General features: G+C 38.5%; 1 protein-coding gene across 18 annotated transcripts in view; it reads right to left on the bottom strand.

Moving 5' to 3' along the window:
* TNIK (TRAF2 and NCK interacting kinase) overlaps positions 1-22,264 on the bottom strand; it is a 367,731-nt gene that overhangs the window by 269,146 nt on the left and 76,321 nt on the right. For all 18 annotated transcript variants that reach the window (XM_077487992.1, XM_077487975.1, XM_077487978.1 and 15 more), the window contains exon 2: positions 22,094-22,159. In XM_077487992.1, the coding sequence (XP_077344118.1) occupies positions 22,094-22,159 (66 nt within the window). The remainder of the gene's footprint in view (positions 1-22,093; positions 22,160-22,264) is intronic.

Genomic DNA, 22,264 nt, shown 5'->3' with positions numbered 1-22,264 from the left:
TATTATTAAAATAGCGCAGAAATGTCCAAGGGCTACAAACACAACTGAAGATGACAGTGACAAAAGAAATCTGTCATGCTCATCTGCAGACAGACGATGTTTAATGTTGCACGTCTCATGTAGGCCAAGCACAACAAAATTCTATATGTTGTACACCATCGCGCCCTGGAGCAATACACTGGTTAAAGCCTTCAGGTTTTACATGGTTTCAAGCACTGAACAGAAAAGGTCAGAGAGAATGTGAAAGAAAAAAAAATAAAGAAAAAAACTTGCATACAGAGAGAAAGAAAAAAAAAAAGGAAAAAAAAAATATGACCAAACGTTCCTGACTCTCAGTAATCGGTCCCAATAAAAAAAACGTTGTCTTGGGTGAAAATGCCCATGTCCCTGGAAATGAAAATCTATGCCTTTCCTAAAACCTTAGCCGATTCCCTGCCAGGTATTCGTCATTATGACATTGATATTTTGAATCTGGATTTCCAAATATCTAAATCCCAATAGTTATCTTCATTTTATGAGTTTACCACCATTTATTTTAAATATAATTTTATTACAAATAAATACATGTATTTTGTGCATGTGCTTTAAATTATGTTGATTGATTCACCTGCAGTGTGAATGTAATATTAGTGGCTTTATAAATATCCCCAATGTCAAACATATTTTAGATTATACAGTATATCACATACACATACTAAACAATATTTACAAATAGGCAATTAAAACATAACAAAAGAGTCTCTTATTGACATTAGATATTATTACTTAAAGCAGGAGTCCACCGGGACTCCGCAATTTTTATTTTTTTTTTAAAAGCCAGCAGCTACAAATACTGCAGCTGCTGACTTTTAAATAGTGACACTTACCTGTCCAGCGCGCCCGCGATGTCGGCACCCGAAGCCGATCGCTCGCTCGGCTGCCGGGTCCCGCCGCCATCTTGGGTATGGGAATCAGGAAATGGAGCCTTTCGGCTTCATTTCCCGGTTCCCTACTGCGCATGCGCGAGCCGCGCGGCGCAATCCGGACGGTCCCCGCTGCCTCTGGGAGCTGTGTGTTTCCCAGCAGGCAGCGGGGCACTTGCTGAAGGGGGCGGGCGCTTGCGGAACAGAGGCGTAACCTACGCTCGTTCCGCAGAGCGCTAGCCCGGAAGTGGGTGCAGTTACCTGGATTATCCAGGTAACTGCACCCCCCTCCCCCCTGAAAGGTGCCGATTGTGGCGCCGGAGGGGGGGGGGATTCCGATGAGCGGAGGTCCATTTTAGGGTGGACCTCCGCTTTAAAGGCTCTTCAAACGATAATATAAGCACGTCTCTTCCGTGCCTTTAATATAACTTCCTTTTTTACTATATTGTTTTAGTAAATCATTGATTTTGCTCATTGCCTGGAACTATTTTTAAGTGTTAGTCCATTTTTAAAAAATATAGTTACATTTATGAATCATTTTTATGGGGTAGGTATTTTGTTAACGTTTGGGCTAGGTTGGTGTTAGAGCATGACAGTAGGGTTTCTTAACCTAAGGTCTGATGCTAGCCACCTTTGCAGGGAATTTATCCACCCAACGGTAGCTTCATTGTTCCCAATGCAGCTATGCCGATTCACTAAGTATATGTGGTGGATTCTGAGCTCTGTCCAGTTTTACACAGAACATGACCGCAGACTGAATTTCCACACTACACCAATGCAAAATGTGTTTTGCATGTATCTTTTGTTACAGCTACATACATTTCTTATGTCTACAAATCACAGATCACACTAACGTACCGCGAGCTATTGGTCAGAAAATTTATTTCAGGGGTTCAGCGAGAGCTCACATTTTTTCAAAGTTTCCTCTGGAGCCAAAAGGTTGAGAAAGGCTAGGTTATAGGTTAGGGACACTTAGAAGAACTGTTTTATCGCTAATTTCCTTCAAGACCAGGAACCACTGCTCCCAGTGCTAAAAGTGCATCATGAGTTGTAGATTTCTAATTTTTAGCAGGGGTTCCCGAGACCAGAGAACTATTTCAAGGGTTCCTCTGTGTTGAAAAGGTTGAGAAAGGCTGATATAAATGGTTAAAATTATACATTACAAAGCTTAATCAAGTTTCCAAGAGAGCGGAAGCTAAAGTCAAACTTGCATTAGTAAAATATTGAATACAAATTATGTTTTTAATTTTTCATGAACAAAAATGTAAATGAAATATATAAGATGAGAGGAGATTTACTAAAACTACACACTAAACCTCTTGCAGAGAAACCAATCAGCTTCTAGGTTTTATTGTTAAAGCTTAATTGAACACGCTGAAGTTAGAAGCTGATTGGTTACTATGCAGATTCTGTGTGCTCCAATTTTAGTAAATTTTAGTAAATCAACCTCACAGTTTTCCTTTCAGAAAAAAAGCTCCACTTTATAGCTGACCTTGGGGTAAAATTAAGTTACCCTACACTGCAAGGGTTAAATGCTTGTTTTGGTCAGGGGGAACTTGCTCCCCAGGAAGTTCTCTAATCTTCTCTTCAACACTCTGGTTTGCGGGCAAGCTATTAGCCTCCTCATCAATGTCATCAATGCATGACTGTTGGTTCTGCATTGTACGCTATAACATCAGAGTGCCTATGACAGATGGAGCAGCAAAGAGAAAAAGCATTGGAGGACTAGTTGTGCAACTGGGAAGAACCCAGCAGGAGTAAGAAATAGGTAAATACGTTTTTAGGTTAACCTTCGATCAAAATGAGAATTTAACCTTTGTGTGGAGTAAGCCCCATTTCAGATGAACCTTTTACCCCACATTTTAAAGATGTTAAAAATAATTAACTGTACTTAAATATAGTCTGTTTTTTTTTTTTTACTTTTCCCAGTCTAAAGCCCCCATACACACTATTGGATTTTCTGCAGGTTTTTGTCTTCAGATTTACCAAAACCATGTAGTGCAAGGGCCTGCCTAATTGCATACAAAGTGAAACTCTTAAGGTTTGACCTCATATTATATGGTTTTGGTAAATCTGAAGACGAAAATCTGCAGAAAATCTGATAGTGTGTATGGGGTCTAAATTCTATCATTTTAAAATAATTTGGATAACCTAACTTACCAAAATAACCTATTTGCTCAAAACTTTACAGCAGAAGTTTAAGTGCATGTGCTAAAACTATTAGGTTCCAAAACACAAAATAAACCTTTTTTAACCAAAAGTTAAAATAGTTTCCAGATTGAATTAAATACCATGTGAGATATCCAGAGTCATGTGCATTCTAGCAGTAGATCTTTTAAAATGAGCCTGTAAAGCTACCATAATTTAATGTTACTAATTTGAAGCAAACATGTTTATGTGATTTAGGGTGTCCGCTATAATACCTAAACCCAGCAACCACCATCATTTTACTTATTCTAGTAGGAACAGCTCTGAAAACAAATTTTATTGTAACATAATGTATTCCATTCTCTAGTTCCTGCCTGGGCCCAATAAATCTCACACTAACCTAAAGATAAACGTTATTAGAAAAAAGCTATGGAGTAACAACTCAATTATTTTGAGATGCTCTCTAATCCATAAGCAAATCAGTAGTTTAAAGTACAAGTTCCCCTTCATTAAATAGCTCTTGTATGGTATTGTTGCAAGCCTCACAAAAGAGCAAATACAACATGCTACCTCTATTACTGTTTTTAGCTTCTTTCTAAGCCAATTACGGTCTCCACTGGATTACATTTTTTTTAAAAGGGTCACTGCCTACATCACAATGATTATTCAAAATATGACTGACTGGGAAGGAAGAGGCATAGCACTGCCAAAATATGAAAAAAAAAAAAAAAAAAAAAAAAAAAAACATCCACAGTGCATTACAAACACGTTGCCTCCTGGGTACACCAACCCACAAATTGAAACAGAAATGGCAGCTAGTCTCAACTTGAGCTATGAACCCCATATACCGTACACACACTAGAAAAGCATTTGGAGATGAAGGCCTTTGCCCACACCAGCAGTACTACTTTCAATTAATAAATCTCGTTATAGAAAGATATTAGACTCTTCTACAAAGCAGGCAAACTCTGCTTATATTAAAAATTAACAATTACTATAATTTAGATTTGGGAGCAACACATATGGCACTCACTCTCCTCAACCATCAAAATTTCCTGCCATATAATAGCTTCTATGTCAAGTCTCCATATGCAGTCATACACAGAATAGGAGAAAAAGAGTCAGTTTCTAAGATATGATACAGCCGCTCTCAAAAATTCCACTCGCCTGCTCGCATTCGAGTGGAATTTAGCAGGGTGCGAGTGAGGAGCAGGGGCGGACCAGGATGACAGTTTCCTGGCTGATCGCTTCTGGCAGAAGCAGTGCGGCCATCAGAGTGGCCAGGAGGGGGGGACTCCCTGACACCCCCTGCCGCTCTGATGTCCTGTAAAAAAGCCTGCACCGCTTCTGACAGAAGCAATTAGCCAGGAAACTTCAGAAGGATCTCCCGCTGAGACGCAGATTTTATATGAATAGCAGGCTGATGTCAAACACAGTCCCGCCTCCGGACCGGCATTGGATCAGTATGCCGTCTATTAGATTCCAGGAAGCGGGACTTAGTTTGTTTGAAAGTGCGGCTATTCATATACAAGCCGCATCTCAGTGGGAGATCGCCGCTGTGTCATCCAGCCGACCCGAACCTCACTATTCCTCCCTGCTGCACTGCTGGGCACGGATGACTGATGAGGCTGCACTTATGGGCAATGATGAGGCTGCACTTATGGGCAATGGTATGCTGCACTGGTGGGCACTGATAGGTTGCACTAATGGGCACTTATATGCTGTACTGGTGGGAAATGGTATGCTGCACTGATGCACTGCACTGATGGGCACGGATATGCTGCACTGATGGGCAAGGATACACTGCACTGATGGGCACTGATATGCTGCACTGATATGTCAGAAGAGAGGGAGAGATTGAAGAAGTGTGTTAAAGAGTGTAGGACAGAGTTAGAGAGTAGCTGCAGTATTTAAGAGGGAACTAGGTCTAGGGAACAGATAGTTAGGTGGGCGTTAAAAAAAATATGTTAAGCAACCATGTCTATAGTAGCAGGGTTGAATAAGGGGAGAGTTGATTGTACCTGTGGACATGGGGTGTTAAGCAGGGGGGATATCTGTAGAGTGATATCACAAATTGAATAAATCTTATTTTTGCCCAATACTTAAGTATGATTAACCACAAACTGTTACCATGTAATAAAGCATTGACATCAACTTCGCAACCTGGGAGCCTGGTACAGTCCTGTATGACATTTAGTTTCTTCACAAACAAGCTATGTGCACAAGGACTGCATGGACATGCAATATTTATTATTATTATTCAGAACACTTTATTATTCCCAAAAGGAAATAAATATTAAATTATATATTAAATAAAATAAAATGTAATATTAATTTAATTATTATTATTTTACAGGTTTTATATAGCTCTAACAGTTTGCACAGCTCTTTACTACAAAAAGGGGATAGTACCATTATAATACAATTTAATGCAAAAGAGCCCTGCATGTGAGCTTAGAATCTAATAAAAACCAGCCCACGGTCAGCTGAAAACTGGTCACAGGAGTGCAAAACGAGCTTTGGCTGTATTTCCCCTTTAACCACTTAACGACCAGCGCACGCCGATGTACATCCTATTTTTGAAGAGGGATGTCTCGGTAATGGCAGCAGGTGCTGCCACAACCGAGATATTCATCTCTTCAGGCGCCGGTTGTGTGTGCGATAACGGTGGTCTCCGCTGTGGGTTCACCGCAAGATCACCGTTATCGGCGGCGGGAGAGGTGCCACCCCCCCTCCCGCCGCTCTCCCGCGCCCTACGCCGCTTACCGGAGCCATCGGTATCGGCGGAGGCGATCGGGTCCTACCGATGGCTCGGTATGGAGACGTTTAAGTCCAAATATGAGATCTGAGGACTTTTTGACCCCAGATCTCATATTTAAGAGGACCTGTCATGCTTTTTTTCTATTACAAGGGATGTTTACATTCCTTGTAATAGAAATAAAAATGATCCATTAAAAGCGACCGCCTCTGTAACGCAAAACATGCAACCTGTAGAATTTTTTAAGTGTCGCTTATGGAGATTTTTGAGGGTAAAAGTTTGACGCCATTCCACGGGCGGGCACAATTTTGAAGCATGACATGTTGGGTATCAATTTACTCAGCGTAACATTATCTTTCACAATTTTAAAAATTGGGCTAATTTTACTGTCTTATTTTTTATTCAAAAGTGAATTTTTTCCAAAAAAAAGTGTAAGACCGCTGCTCAAGTACGGTGAGAAAAAAAGTATTGCAATGACCGCCATTTTATTCTCTAAGGTGTTAGAAAAAATATATATAATGTTTGGAGGTTCTACGTAATTTTCTAGCACAAAAAACTGTTTTAAACATGTAAACACCAAATCTGAAAAAGAGGCCTGGTCCTTAAGTGGTTAATTATATATAAAATGTTAAACTATACAGATATACAGATTATTAAACCCAGCAACAGGCAAAATTAACAAGGAATTCTTGCAAAAAAAAAAGGCTTAAACACCACACACCTCTTCCACTAAAGAGTTATGGCTTTCCTAGACTCAAAAGAAAAAGTTTTTGAATCCCTCCTTGTTTTGGTAATAGAAAAAGGTTTCCGTGAAACACTGAACCGGCAGTAACTGTGTATAGAGTCTGCCATCGCCCAACTCTCCTCTCCTGGCTGTCAAACAGATTCAATAGCTTCAGCATTTTTTGAGTTACTGACTGCCGGTAATGTAAGCCAGACTAGGCTTACTAAATCATCAGCTTCCAAAATAGGACAAATCCAAATCAAATCAATATTTCGTATGACCACCCTTTGCCTTTAAAACAGCATCAATTCTTCTAAGTACACTTAGGCCGCGTACACACGCGGGGACTGTTCGCCCAACTTTGTCCGTCAAACAGTTTCGGCAAACAGTCCGCTCAAAATTAGCATGGACGGACATGGCCACACACGACGAACGAACAGTTTGCTGAAACCGTGCGCGATGACGTGAACGGCACATACGACGGGACGAAAAATACGACGTCCTATACACTGCATTATAACTTTCGGCGTGTAAATCCTTTCTGAGCATGCGCGGAACTTAGTTTGACGAACAAGCCTACACACGAGGGGACTGTTCGCTGAAACAAAGTTTCAGCGGACAGTTTTTCGGAATTTCCGAAAAACCTTGTTCAGCGGACTGTTCGCTGAAACTGTCCGCTGAAAGCCCACACACGAGCGGACTGTTTGCCGAAACACTGTTCAGCGGACAAAGTTGGGCGAACAGTCCCCGCGTGTGTACGCGGCCTTACACACAGTTTTTGAAGGATCTTGGCAGGATAATCTGGTGCAGAAAGAGTGGTGTTCCATAGATAGAAAAGATCACACAATAACCCAAGATCCCAGCTTCTGAAAACGCCCAGAGAGAGGGGCAAAAGGCATAAGGCGGGGTTTACCAGTGACATCACACGTGACCTAAAGGACACACACCAACCTAGTGTCCATGAGACATACAGATTCATGCTTGTATAACTTTGAAAACAAGTAAGTGCAATCTGTTTGTTTTTAATCAGGTTTAAGAGAATAGTTTTACACTATAGGAGCATTGTCTTGCTCATCTTTCCACCTATGAGTCATATCGAGACTATATAGAGATTGGAGGCAATTGAAGGCACAGAGCAAAAAGAGTTAAAGAGAGACCATCAGAGGAAAAACAAAGATACCTGGCTACTTGTAAATTATAGTGCATTCATTTCACATCAATTCAGTGAGTGGGGACACAAGAGGGTAGCATGAAGTGTGTTCACATATGCACAGGAGTGTTTAAACCCAGCACAACAGACTGTCACATTGGATAACAATCTGAATGAAAAAAGTTTTATTGTATTATATTTATTAGAGCTGCATGATTCTGGTCAAAATGAGAATCACAATTTTTTTGCTTAGAATAGAAATATCACGATTCTCTCAACGTAAAACCTTTCATATTATACCAAAAAATAAAAATAAAATGGGCTAACTTTACTGGTTAGTTTTTTTTTTTAAATAAATGAAAGTATTTTTCCAAAAAAATTGCATTTGAAAGGCCGCTGCGCAAATACATTGTGGCATACAATATTGCAACAACATTTTATTCTCTAGAGTGTCTACTAAAAAAAAATATTATATATATATATATATATATATATATATATATGTTTGGGGGTTCTAAGTAATTTTCGAGCTAAAAAAATGATTTTAACTTCAAACCAACAAATGTTAGAAAAAGGTTTAGTGTTTAAGTGGTTAAACTTTTTTCACTTACACACAAAGTCTATTCTTTTGACAAATTGGTACAATGTTTATACTTAAGTTCAACTGATAAAGAATGTTTTGATTCTTGGCAGACTGCCCAGTTTTTCTCTTCCCTTTCTTATGAGGGCTGTGGCTTCAGAAGAGCAGAGAGAATTCTTTTGCATAGAAAAAATTGTGAAACACTTTAGTAAAGATCTAGATTATGATTCTTGACGATTGATTGTTCAGCTATTATATATTATATATATACACACACACACACACACACACACACACACACACACATACACACACATACACAGAATCTCACAAAAGTGAGTACACCCCTCACATTTTTGTAAAAATTTTATTCTATCTTTTCATGTGACAACACTGAAGAAATGACACTTTGCTAAAACGTAAAGCAGTGAGTGTACAGCTTGTATAACAGTGTAAGTTTGCTTTCCCCTCAAAATAAATCACAGCTATTAATGTCTAAACCGCAGGCAACAAATGTGAGTACACCCCTAAGTGAAAATGTCCGAATGGGCCCAAAGTGTCAATATTTTGTGTGGGTACCATCATTTTTCCATCACTGCCTTAACCCTCATGGGGATGGAGTACACCAGAGCTTCACAGGTTGCCACTGGAGTCCTCTTCCACTCCTCCATGACAACATCATGGACCTGCTGGATGTTAGAGACCTTGCGCTCCTCCACCTTCCATTTGAAGATGTCCCACAGATGCTCAAAAGGGTTTAGGTCTGGAGACATGCTTGGCCAGTCTATCACCTTTACAATCAGCTTCTTTAGCAAGGCAGTGGTCGCCTTGGAGGTGTGTTTGGGGTCATTATGTTGGAATACTGCCCGGCGGCCCAGTCCCTGAAAGGATAGGATCATGCTCTCCTTCAGTATGTCACAGTACATGTTGGCATTCATGGCTCCCTCAATGGACTGTAACTCCCCAGTGTCGGCAGCACTCATGTAGCCCCAGACCATGACACTCCCACCACCCTGCTTGACTGTAGGCAAGACACACTTGTCTTTGTCCTGTTAAACCACTGAATGGTCATGGCCACCGTGTTGCAGCTAAGTTTCAGGGTCTTGGCAATCTTCTTATAGCCTAGGCCATCTTCATGTAGAGCAACAATTCTTATTTTCAGATCCTCAGAGAGTTCTTTGCCATGAGGTGCCATGTTGAACTTCCAGTGACCAGTATGAAAGAGTGAGAGCGATAACACCAAATTTGACACACCTGCTCAACAATCACACCCGAGACCTTGTAATTCTAAGGAGTCACATGACACCAGAGAGGAAAAATGGCTAATTGGGCCTAATTTGGACATTTTCACTTTCACTCTGGCAACAGGTTTAGACATTAATGCCTGTTTGTTGAGTTATTTTGAGGGTACGGCAAATTTACACTGTTATACAAGCTGTACACTCACTACTTTACATTGAAGCAAAGTGTAATTTCTTCAGTGTTGTCACATGAAAAGATATAATAAAATATTTACAAACATGTGAGGGGTGTACTCACTTTTGTGAGATACTGTACATATATGATATGCATTGAAATAGCAATTCCTGAACAATAATGAAAGAATGGAGAACTACTCATGATATTTTGCACTATTTGTATTGCATAATAGTACACAAATACACATAGGTATTATTATTACACAGGAGAATAGGGGGAGCGCTGTGAACCTTTGGATACTAGTTGGAAAATAGGTTGTTCAAACATCTTAGGGAAATAACCACAGATCTGTGGATGTAGACTCCCTCGAATCCTTCTGTCTCTTCATGTAATTCCAGAAAGACTCAATGTTGAGATCTGGACTCTGTGGGGGCCAAACCATCACTTCTAGGACTCCTTGTTCTTCTTTACACCGAAGATATTTCCTAATGACATTGGCTGTATGTTTGGGGTCTTCTCCTGCTCCAGAATGAATTTGGGGCCAATCACACAACTGCCTGATGGTATGGCATGATTGATAAGTACTGTACCTGACTATATTTCTCACCATTGAGAACACCAGCAGTCCTGAACAAATCAAACTCCATTTGCAGAAATGCAGCCTCAAAGTTGCAAGGCACCTCCTCCATACTTCACTGTTGACTGCAGACATTCATTATTGTACCACGCTCCAGCCCTTAGACAAATGACTTTCTACTACAGCCAGATATTAAAAAGTCTGACTCTTCAGTCCAGAGCACTTGTTGCCATTCTTTGCACCCCAGTTCCAATGCTTTTGTGCATAGTTGAGTCACTTAGCCTTGTTTCCACATCAGAAGAATTACAGCCAAAAAAACATACCTCTATCAAGTCTACATTTGGCCAGACTTATCTGGACAGTAGCTATAGTAGGTGTACCTGGGTCCCACTGGTTTTCTGACAGTTCTGTGCTGATGGCACTTGCTGGACAATTTCCCTTCTGAATGTCGAAGTGAAGTAAGCATGATGTGTCTCATCTGCTACATTAAGTTTCTTTGGCCGAGCACTGCATCCATGGTCCTCAACAATGCCAGATCAATCATCTTTTCAATGTTGAGAAATACAGGCAGATACTTATACCTCTTATTGATATACAGCCAATGTCATTAAGAACTATCTTCAGCATAAAGAACAAGGAGTCCTGGAAGTGATGGTTTGGCACCCATAGAACCCCGATCTCAACATTTAGTCTTTTTCGGATAACATGAAATGACAGAAGGATTTAAAGGCAGCCTACATCCAGAGAAAATCTGTGGTTAGTTCTCCAAGATGTTTGGAACAACCTGCCTGTCGAGTTCCTTCAAAACTGTGCAAGTGTACCTAGAAGAACTGATGCTGTTTTGAATGCAAAGGGTAGTCACAGAAAATATTGATTTGCTTTAGATTTTCTCTCACTCTCACTTTTCATTTTGTAAATTTTGTAAATTGACAACTAATATATATATTTTCTGAAAGCTTATTACTTCACACCTAAAAACACCTATATAAAAAAAACACACACACATACTTACATACACATATACACTGAATATGACTTTTCCTGAGAACACCATGGCAACCTTTAATGTCTTGGTGTTCTGAAGGAGATATAGAAGCACAACATTTTTTTTTAAATATTGTCAAAAGTGCAAATAAATTATTCTCCCAAACTGTGAACATAGAAAATTATCCACTTCATAAAGACGCTCACATATGATAAACTCCCTTTTAATAATTATCTGTTACCTACCTACTCACAGTCCAGCAACGTGCCATTTTCATAGTCTGAGAAACCCACCTAAATACTGAAATTTAAAGCCCCAAAAAATGACCAATTCAAAGAATGAAGAAACACTGTTTCCATGGAAACCTTTGTCTGAGGATAAATTGCTATAATTTTAAAAAAATTAGGGCCTTAGCTTGTCTAGAACATCTGCAAAGATTGCACTGAATGGTTGTATATAAAGCAGAGACATAAAGCAGTGATTATTAACTGCTAGCAGAAAAAGAAAATTAGGATAGCTTGGACATATTCTTGATTTTTTGCACTACAGAGGAGGCCTGAAGAGTACAACACAACAATGCTCAGCATACCCAACTCCAAGGAACACAGTGGAAGAGGTTTTGATTTGATTTCTCTCCAGTGTTATGACCAATCCAGGAATTACTAGTATTAACTGATTGTTTGAAAATATATGCAATTGATTATTAGATAATCCGGATTTTATAAAAAAAAAAAAAAAAAAAGTAATTACCCTTTCACTATGTTCATGCCATACTCTGCATATGCCAATGCATATAGAGACTACCACATCTGAGCTTTGTATCAGAAAATGTTAGTTGCTTGGGTGCCAATCTGACCCTTTGAGTCACTGACCAAGCTAGTTTGCATATAGGTACTTTTGACTTTTCTTGGCATTTTCTTCATCTGCACACTTCTGCTGTGTCAAGTACTCAGAAAATATTGAAGCTAGTTTGTTAGCCTATTTTACATATAAAACCAAACAAGAACTACTCAATAACTCATCCTGAAATCCTCCATTTCATCACAGCACTTACTACTGGATGTGCTTATGCAAAATTATAAAATAACAAAGACATACAATAATGCCCCTTGTAATATCTTTGCTTTAGTCAAAACTTAGCAAAAGCAGACATTACAAGGGGCATTATATATGTTTTTATTCTTTTATGATTTTGCATTAGAACGTCCAGTAGCAAGTACTGTGATGAAATAGAGGATTAACGGGATTGAGCAGCTCTTGTTCTGTAGCCTATACAGTATATTTTGGCACACTTGGTGGAGTAAGTGACTGAGCGAGTTGCTTCAATATAGGCACACTCATGAATCACCTTCCAAACAGTTAGTTGGTCAGCTATTAGCTAAGAAACTAGAAATTGCTCCAGGTGGTTGGCAATCACAGCCCCAATATGTCTGTCATAACTGGTGGGATGATGACTCATTGGGTATCCATGGCTATAGATCAGAGAGATTATGCATAATTTACTAAAAGGTTTTAGGCAGGTCTGAAGGCATACCATAAAGCAAGAATGCTTTCAAAATTGTATATTGATATTTTAATTGTTTATTGTTATTACAAAATTCAAAGTGAGTGAACAGAACAAAAATCTAAATCAATTGAATATTTGGTGTGACCACCCGTTGGTTTCAAAACAACATCAATTTTTCTAGGTACACTTGCACACACTTTTTGAAGGAACTCAGCAGATAGTTTATCCCAAACTGTGGAGAACTAATCAGATCTTCTGTGGATGTAGGCTGCCTGAAATCCTTCTGTCTCTTCATGTAACCCAAGCCAGACCCAATGTTGAGATTAGGGCCTTGCAAAAAGACATAGGCCCCATAGAGGAGGAAGACTGGGATGAAATAATGGAAGGGACCAGACTGAGGTCCCCCAAGCTATATGACAGACTGGCACAGATATACATTGTACACAAAACCTACCTGACTCTCCTAAAATAGGCAAAATTCCTCCATACATATGACCCGACATGCCATTTGTGCCACACAGCACCAGGCATGTTCTTCCATCTCATATGGAGCTGCCCAAACATTCAGACATATTGTACACAGATTGTTCAGTTTTTACATGACAATATGGGATCCCCAGTAGTATTAGACCCCAAACTATGTCTTCTTGGACTTCTTGCAGATGTAGAAATTGATGAATACCAAGCTACATTTCTAAATGAAACTCGGTTTATGGGGCGTAAGGGTATAGCCAAGGTATGGATGCAGGCTCAGCCTCCCTCCATACGACAATGGAAGAGGGACATTAATGATGCACTGCCACTTAAAAAATTAGTCTATGCCCATAGAAAGTGCACGCATAAGTACTCAAAGGTGTGGGATAGATGGTTAGAGGATGGAGAAACATGTGCCTAAAATACTTCAAGCCCTACAGACAGGCCTACTTAGATGAAAGTAGAAAGTGGTTTAAACCATGAAAATCTTAATCAGAACTGTATTGGTAGCAGAACGACATGATGTCTCTTAAATACTGGATGGCTATACCCTCATAAACTTTTGCCTTAACATGTATGTACAAAGAATCTCACACATGACTGTTTAAATGTACTGTTTATTATTCCACATAAGAAACTACTTTGTAAAATTACTTTTATCCAAATAAAGTTGGCTTTAGAGCCAAAACCATCACTTCCAGAACTCCTTGTTCTGCATTACGCTGAAGATAATGCTTAATGGCATTGCCTGTATGTTTGGGGTCGGTGTCCTGCTGCAGAATAAATTTGGGTAAAATCACACTCCTCCATGATGGTATGGCATGATGGATAAGTGTCTGCATGTATTTATTAGCATTGAGTATACCACTGATTGGGCAATGTTGAGGATCATGGATGCAGTGATCGGCCAAGAAAACGCAATGCAGCAGATGAAAGACACATCATGCTTACTACCTTTCTACTATCTATCTGTCTGGAGAAGTCTGTCTAGAAGAGGTGTTTATGGAAGAATTGTAGCCAAAAAATCCATACCTCCAACATGGAAACAAGGGTAAACTAGGGTGCAGAAAAATGGCAGCAAGTGTTCTGGACTGATGAGTCAAAATTTGAAATAGTTGATTGCAGCAGAAGGAAGTTTGTTCACCAAACGGCTGGAGAGTAGTACAATGAGTGTCTGCAGGTAATAGTGAAGCATATGGTAGAGGTCCCTTGCAAGTTTGGGGCTTCATTTATGCAAATGAAGTTGGAGATTTTGTCAGGATCAATGGTGTCCTCAATGCTGAGAAATACAGGCAGATACTTATCCAGCATGCCATACCATCAGGAAGGTGTGTGACTGGTCTCAAATTTATTCTGCAACAGGACCCCAAACATACAGCCAATGTCATTAAGAACTATGTGCAAGTATACCTAGAAGAATTGATGCTGTTTTGAACGCAAAGGGTGGTCACACCAAATATTGATTTGATTTGGATTTCTCTTCATTTACTTCACATTTTGTTAATTGATAAATATAAACTATTAACACAAACATTCAAATTTTACAGCATTTTTTCACACCTGCTTTTGCTTAGTTGTGTATATTTTTATATATATATATATATAGAGGTGATTTAATAAAGCATTTGTGGCACCTTCTGGCATTATGGCAGTATTACGAAGTCCACTAAATTCATGAACACTTTGCCATTTCTGACACATGCAACAAATTCAGGCAGTTCGTATGTGTGACTCTTTTACATTTTTTTGTATGACGGTAACAAATTCATTATTAGAACATATTGGTGATAAAGGTAAAAGTGGTGGTAAATAAGCCCTCTTCCATGTTGGTGTAAATTGGGTTGCACGTGTAATCATTGTGTCACAGACAAAATTCTGTCTGAGGCAGCAGATTCATATAAAGTACACATCACCGACAGAGTAACACCCACAGAGTGTCTATGAGATTCTTTATGAATTCCAGGCATAATATTTAATGTTCACGACTTCAAATCACTCAGGGGTTCACATCTTCAATCAGTCAGGGGTTCACATCTTCAATCAGTCAGGAGTTTTCAGTGAATACTTACCTTTGATTCAGGCTACAAATAGCTACAGCAAATGACATGGAGAGTATTTATAGCATTCGGTCCATGCAAAATGCATGACTGAATGCTTTCATGCTGGGAATTTGATTTTCATTAACATTTATTTTATTCTCAACCCAAAAGCAGTGCATATCACAAAAAAAATGCCACTTTCTAGTAAAATATTGCTTATTCTTTTTGTTTTAGACTTCATTTCAGGTGAACATTACTGCAGCACATTTGCAGCCACATACATGGATTCTAGTCATTTCCCAGGTTGGCATTGTTGTTGGTGATAACAGTCAAACATGTTTGTTTGTCAGCCCAGCAAAATATAATCTCCACTGTAAGAGCATGTGGCAGTGACAACACAGGAGAACAATTAGAAGGCTGAAATTGAGCTTGGTTACACAATCATTAGATATTTTGATGAAAGCTGCAGACTGATGATTCTTACATGTATGTGAGAGATGTCAGAATTGGCCTGGGTGACAAGTGGTTAAAAATATAACACAATTCCATTAAAGCAAAATTAAAGGCAAAACTTTTTCCCCCATTTTGAATAGCATAAGGGAGGGTTACAACCCCTGTTTATTTTTATATTTTTGTTTTTTCCATCTGTAGGCTTTTGGGATGATTTCCCTTCACTTCCTGTCCCATAGCCCAAATAGGAAGTGAGAGGAAATCCCTGCAAATAAGGGAATCCCTTGAGCCCCCCAACAAGTCAACAGAATTAGTGCCATTGGAAGATTTTTCTTCTATTACTTTTCAGGGAACAACCCAAAATTTGGGATTTTCGTTTACTTTCAATGATAATGGCACACAAGAAAAATAGAGAGGATGAATTTCCCTAATGGTGGCACGGACAGCAATAAAAGCCTGACAGGGATTCTAATCCCTCTCCACTTTTTTTTTTTTAAAGTTTTGGTTAAAAAGAAAATAGTTTAAAATTGATATCAGATTTTAGTAAGTGAGTTTGAAATGACTTTAAAAGGAGTTTTCTATTTCCAGATGACCAACATATACTATATGAGCTGGTAGAAGCTCTGTTACTTTTTCTTTTTAACTACTGAGTTTTGATATACTCAGCTAAAATTATTATTTTTCTTGCCTTGGGATATGACAGACAGCTGCCATTTAGCTACAGTAGAATCCCTTGCAAAGAATAAAGTGACGTTAAATCTCTGGGCAATAATAATGCTCCCCGAAGAGATCATTTTCATACAAAATACTAAAAGGAAGGTACAATGGAGAGCCGAGGTGTATAATGAAATGCTTCAGAAGGTACAAGCCAAACGATGAGAGGTTTGAAGTGATTATGACTTACTGAGTGCTGACAGTAGATGAATGCAGCGGAGAGGTAATATCCCTGTCACATGCAAGTCTATATCAGCCAAGTCTAAGTAGTGTTTTTGATTCAAGAAATACTAAGGGTTTTAGCTTTTGGCAAAAAAATATACTTGCTTACATAATTTTGAAGCCAAACACTTAAAAAAAAAATGTTTAACCACTTTTATACCAAACACTTTTACCCACTTTCCTGCCTAGGCCAATTTTCAGCTTTCAGTGCTGTCACACTTTGAATGGACCCAAAATATTTTATTTTTATTTTTTCAAACAGCGGTATTTAATCACCACTGTTGTTATTTTTTCTAAATAAATTAAGACAGATCTAAAATTTTTCTTTGTTTCAGTTATACAATTTTACAAATAAATAATCTTTCTTCATAAATTTAGGTCAAAATGTATACCCCTATATTTCTTTGGTAAAAACAACAAAAATTAGAGTCCATAAACTATGGTATTATTAATTTGAAAAACCACCAACTGATATACTGCCAGGACAGTACACATGCCCTCAAAATGGCCACTTCATGGAAAGCAGACAGTCCAAGGTATTTAGTGAGAGGCATTGTGAGTTTTTTGAAGTTGTAACTTTTTTCACAATGTTTTGGAAAATTAATAAAAATATTCACTTTTTTTTACATACTGTCACTATGCTGTAGAGTCAACATATAACTGGTGTGATGGCAATCAGGGACACTATATGGTGACAGTAAGTTTTTTTGTTTTTTTTCCACACTGTGATTGCTTATAACAGTGATGATAACAGTTATAAGCAATCCTTTTAATGAATGGAATCCATTCATCCAGTGTTTACTATTGTGAAGTAATGCAGATGCACTGTAATTGGTCTAGTCTATACCATGTGATCACTGTAACCAATCACAGGTATCAACACAACAGTAAACAATGAATGGATACAGCAGGTGACAGATTGTGCTGCAGTGAGCATGTGTGGTGAGTGCGAGGCGTGATCCTGGGAGGACATCAAATGACGTCCACCCATGATGGCAGCACTCCTACTCGGCTGTCATAATACTATAGATAGGGAGGGAAGCGGGTAAAGATGATGAACAACATACCCATCATTTTTTTTTTTCAATGCATTGCACCAGAATGCAAGCTATGATATCTGTGCTATGCTACATCGTGGGTATGTCTGCACCTGCTATATTGAGCATTGGGGTGCCATTCTAGGCACCACACATCATGAAAGATTTACCTTAAAACAAAGCCCTAAAGGCTGCACGCTGTCGCCGCTTCAGAGCCTTCCATCTTCATCTAGTCTTCTTCTGGGTCCAGGGAGTCCGGGCGTCTGATTGGCTGAGCTGCGATGACATCATGGCATGAATCATGGGCGTGCCACATAGCTCGGAAGGAACGGCATGGGTATGCCATTCCTTCAGAGCACATGCACCGGTGACGTCACCAGCTGCTGCTAGCAAGAATTTCACCGTCCTAAACTAAACGGTGCAGTTTTTACTACCACTTTAATGAATCCTGACTGATGTTTTCGTAAATCTTTTATATATGGCTCATATCAGCAGAGAGACTATAAATAGATTCAAGAATAAAACTTTTTTTTTTCCTTACCTTAACAAATCTTTAAGATACAGAGTAATATAGGCGAGACAAGGTGGTGTTTATTCAATGCACATATTTAGCTATGTGGAAACTATAGGAATAGCTGCAAACAAGTTATTCTCAGGAATTCAAACAGTTTACATGCCAAGAAACTATGCTAAAGTTTCAACTTGCCTTTGACAGCGAGATCCAGGAAAAAAGCATCTTGAAAGCAAACAGTGACTTCTACTCAAAAAATATAAACTAGTAAATGCCTCATTCATTTTAAAATTAAAATGATTGAGAATTGCAATTTTAGTTTTACCCAGAAAATTAGGAACCCCTAACAGAAGTGGGATCAAGGCAGTTTAATGTATATGCTTCTGGGTCTGTCCAGAATGTTACATTTAGCTATTCACAATAAGAATTCACACACTTTCATGGTGTAGAAAATGTTCACATGGTCAAAACTCATTTTTTTATTAAAAATGAGCTCAATACAGATGTAAAAAGACAAATCTAATGCTGCTTTGCATGTGATAATAAATAAATTAAATATATTTATTTAAATAAGATGTGTAAGTATTCGGATGACTTTTGCACTCCCTGTACAGCAGAGCTGAGACAGATAGGGAGAAGCAGCACAGTACAATGAGCCAGTTGTGATGCAGGGGTCATGTGCCCACAATGAGCAAGCTGAATAACAGAGAGGAGCTCATCAATGTGCAGCTTACCTTTCACAGTCCATTTACAGGCTGCGGGAGGAGCAAGACCTATAAGGGTTTCTTAGCTGCAGCAGTGAATAAATAGGTATTCTGCCTGTAAGATGAGGCTGTGTGGCAGAGCTGTGTAAATCATTACACAGAAACACACCATTTGACAGGTTGAATGACTCCAGCTTAACCACCTGGCAAAGGATATGCCATTTTGGATTGCTTTCTGATTTATATGCATCTGCCACACTGTATAGCCAGGCAGGGGAACACCTATGGCACCTCTCCATTCAAACCTTCTAGGGCAATGAACCAGCGTTATCACTTTTATTCCATTATCCCTAAACAAAGGAGTGGTAGTTAGTGTTCTTCCTAAGTAGTATAGGATGTCTGTCAATTCTATACTCACTGAACAAAAGGCAGAAACTTTGCCAGGTTAAACAGTTCATAGGATATAGACATGTACGGTATATATTATAGCTGTGCGTTTAGCTGAATGCCTTGAGAATACCTACTAATATGACTATGAATATATTATTCATAGCCTTACACCAGTGTCTTTAATTGGATCCATAGTCTGCCCTAGAATACTTAGGTCAACTGCAGTGCTTTTCTTAGAAACCAGATTGCATCATATAAAATCACTAGGGGAAGCATATGCATAGACAATACATAAAGAGGCACTTTGGCTTTATACCAAAGAGGATATTTTATTCAGAGATCTGTGTGTAGCTATGTGAAAGGGTCCAATACTCTTGGAATGTTCCTCATTCTCAGCTGCTTTAAAAATGCATGGAAGGGTCTTTTCAAAGAAATGTGGACAATTTTATTTTTGAGGAAAAAAAAACAAAACAAGAAATGTACCTCTCAATTTTAACACTTGGAGAGGTCTGATTAAGAGGTTTAAAATTAAGTATCTATAAAACCAAAAAGTATGTTAAAGGCAATTTTTTTTTTTTTTTTTTTTTTTTTGGATAGAGTGGAGAAGGATTAGACATAGATTCTGGTGCCAACCCAGGATTGCCTCACCTTGGCGGGATTTCCTACCACTTCCTGTTTTGGCTATGGAACAGGAAGGGAATAGAAATCTCCCCAATGGCATGCAGATGGCAAGAAAATCTGGCAAGGGTTATAACCATCCCTTACTCTATCCAAAAAAAAAAAGTTTTGCTTTTAGTTCTACTTAACCTTCTTTTCTGTGCTGAGACCAACATGAAGAATACAGCAGTATGTCAACACCTCTAAAACAATGGCAAAACTCAAAGACATATTTATCAATTTGCATTGCCTTTGTCATGTTCATTGCCATATTCAAAATTTAACAAAATGTTACGTAGAAACCATTAAGCTAATTTGTTTTGCTCTACATGTGCCCAAGGCAATTCATTTAGTTTATCAATGACTTATATCTTCATGGAGAACCCTGATGTTTGATACCACTCACTGTCAGCAAATTCATTACATAATTTTTACTCTGCAAATGAGAACTATAGCCTAAAAGTCTAATTTGCATTAGTATTCATCCTGTACACCTGCTGGGGAAGTTCTTAAAGAACATACATGGATCATGTCTATGTTGACCTGCTTTATGCTATTAAATGTCCCTCAGAATGTGGAACTTCAAACCGTTATTCATATGGTATATTGCTAAAGGAATTTAAAGTAGTAATCACAGAATGTATGATAAAGTGATACTTTTGGAATCTGATTTTGATAAGACTTTGATGTGACATTTTACACTCTGTGGCATTGAAGTTGTATCAGAGCCGGACCAAAGTAGTGCAGAAACCTTTTCTAAAGTCAAAGCGACTTGTGACGGATCAGTTCAGATTTATCTCAAGAGGGAAACATTTAATTTGACATGCCATGCAACTTGTGCTCTCGCAAGTCTGATCCCATGTCGTACCAGTGTGAACTGAGCCTTACTCCAATCTTAAGGCATTTCTCAGCTGAGCCCTCTTGCTTCACTATGATAATTGTCCATGTGCCATTACTTTGTGGCCTTAAAGAGAGGTTTTTGAATTGGAAGTTTATCAACTAAGAACCAATAGATTGTCCATCATTAAACTCAATTACCTAAACATTTAGCTTAAATACTTGAGAATCTGATTAGGAAACAATGGTAAAAGGGTTATCGTTGTCTACAGCACCCAATCATATTCCAGATGGGAGTTTTCTACAACCTAAACATTAAAAAAGAAAAACTGTTGTAGACAACACAAAATTGGCTCTTTTGTACCATCCTCATCTAAAGAAATAAAGGATATACATAATGCATGGTTAGCTTGTTCTGTTCATTGTTAATGTTGCTCTGCTCTTTGATTGTAATAGAGTTTTCAAACTGTTTCCAGTTAAAAAGGAAAGTATAACACAAAAGCTGTTAGTGTCCATCACTGTGACATCATTTGGAATCATGAAGGATGAAGATGTACTGTGAAAATCATTCTTAAATATTACACAACTATACATTAATTACATTTCTACAAAACAAATTCTGATCATCAAAATGTTTAATTCAGAGCAAACAAAGCACTGCAAGAATTCAAGGTTTTACTGTTGACAATGTAAATTCAGAATCCAGGTTTTTATTATACCATGAAACATTTACAAGACTGCTTACAATGCTTACACTAGAATATACAAGCATGAAAAGTAAGAATGCCAACCACAAATATTCTAGCTGGGCCTATAAACACTTCCCTTGCCTAAGATCTGCTATGGGTGCCTGCACGATCTCTCGTGGGATAATGGGTAACTTAATCCATTAAAACACATATAATGGTTACTAATAAAAACAACCAGGTTTATGCAGGATAAAAAAAAAAGGTTTTAACCATTGGCTGCAAGCCCTGATCGAATGTTGGTTCTCCTGCATGACCGTTCGACAGAAGCCAGTCACTAGACTGGCTTCTGTTAAATAGAGAAGAGTACACATGTACCAAAAGATAGCCGGTTCCAGCTAAATCAGTTGACTTTCAGTACACGTGTACCCAGCTTAGCAATGACTTTGCATATATTTTCCATAACCTACGCAGATAAAAACATTGGTACATCTGTAGATTTATTGGTTCAGCCCTGTTGATGGATTTCCCATGGCATAATCCATCAAAGAGTGTATGCATTATATATTTAACAAAAATAAGTTAAGATATTTGGAGTCGTTAGGTAATCAAAGTCACTCACCTTATATACTTGACCATATGTGCCATTTCCAACAAGTTCAACCAGTTCAAAAATTCCAGCAGGATCCTAGAAAAACAAGAAGGAATGAAGTTACAGAAAACATTAAAACGTTGAATAGAATATTTACCTTCAATACCCCTTTTAAGGAGAAGTCAGGCAGCAATGTTTCAG

The sequence above is a fragment of the Lithobates pipiens genome, unplaced genomic scaffold (genome assembly GCF_037356315.1).
Source record: "Lithobates pipiens isolate NorthernLeopardFrog02 unplaced genomic scaffold, aLitPip1_a1.2 Scaffold_18, whole genome shotgun sequence".
NCBI lineage: Eukaryota > Metazoa > Chordata > Amphibia > Anura > Ranidae > Lithobates > Lithobates pipiens.
This window is presented reverse-complemented; position numbering and strand designations above follow the sequence as displayed.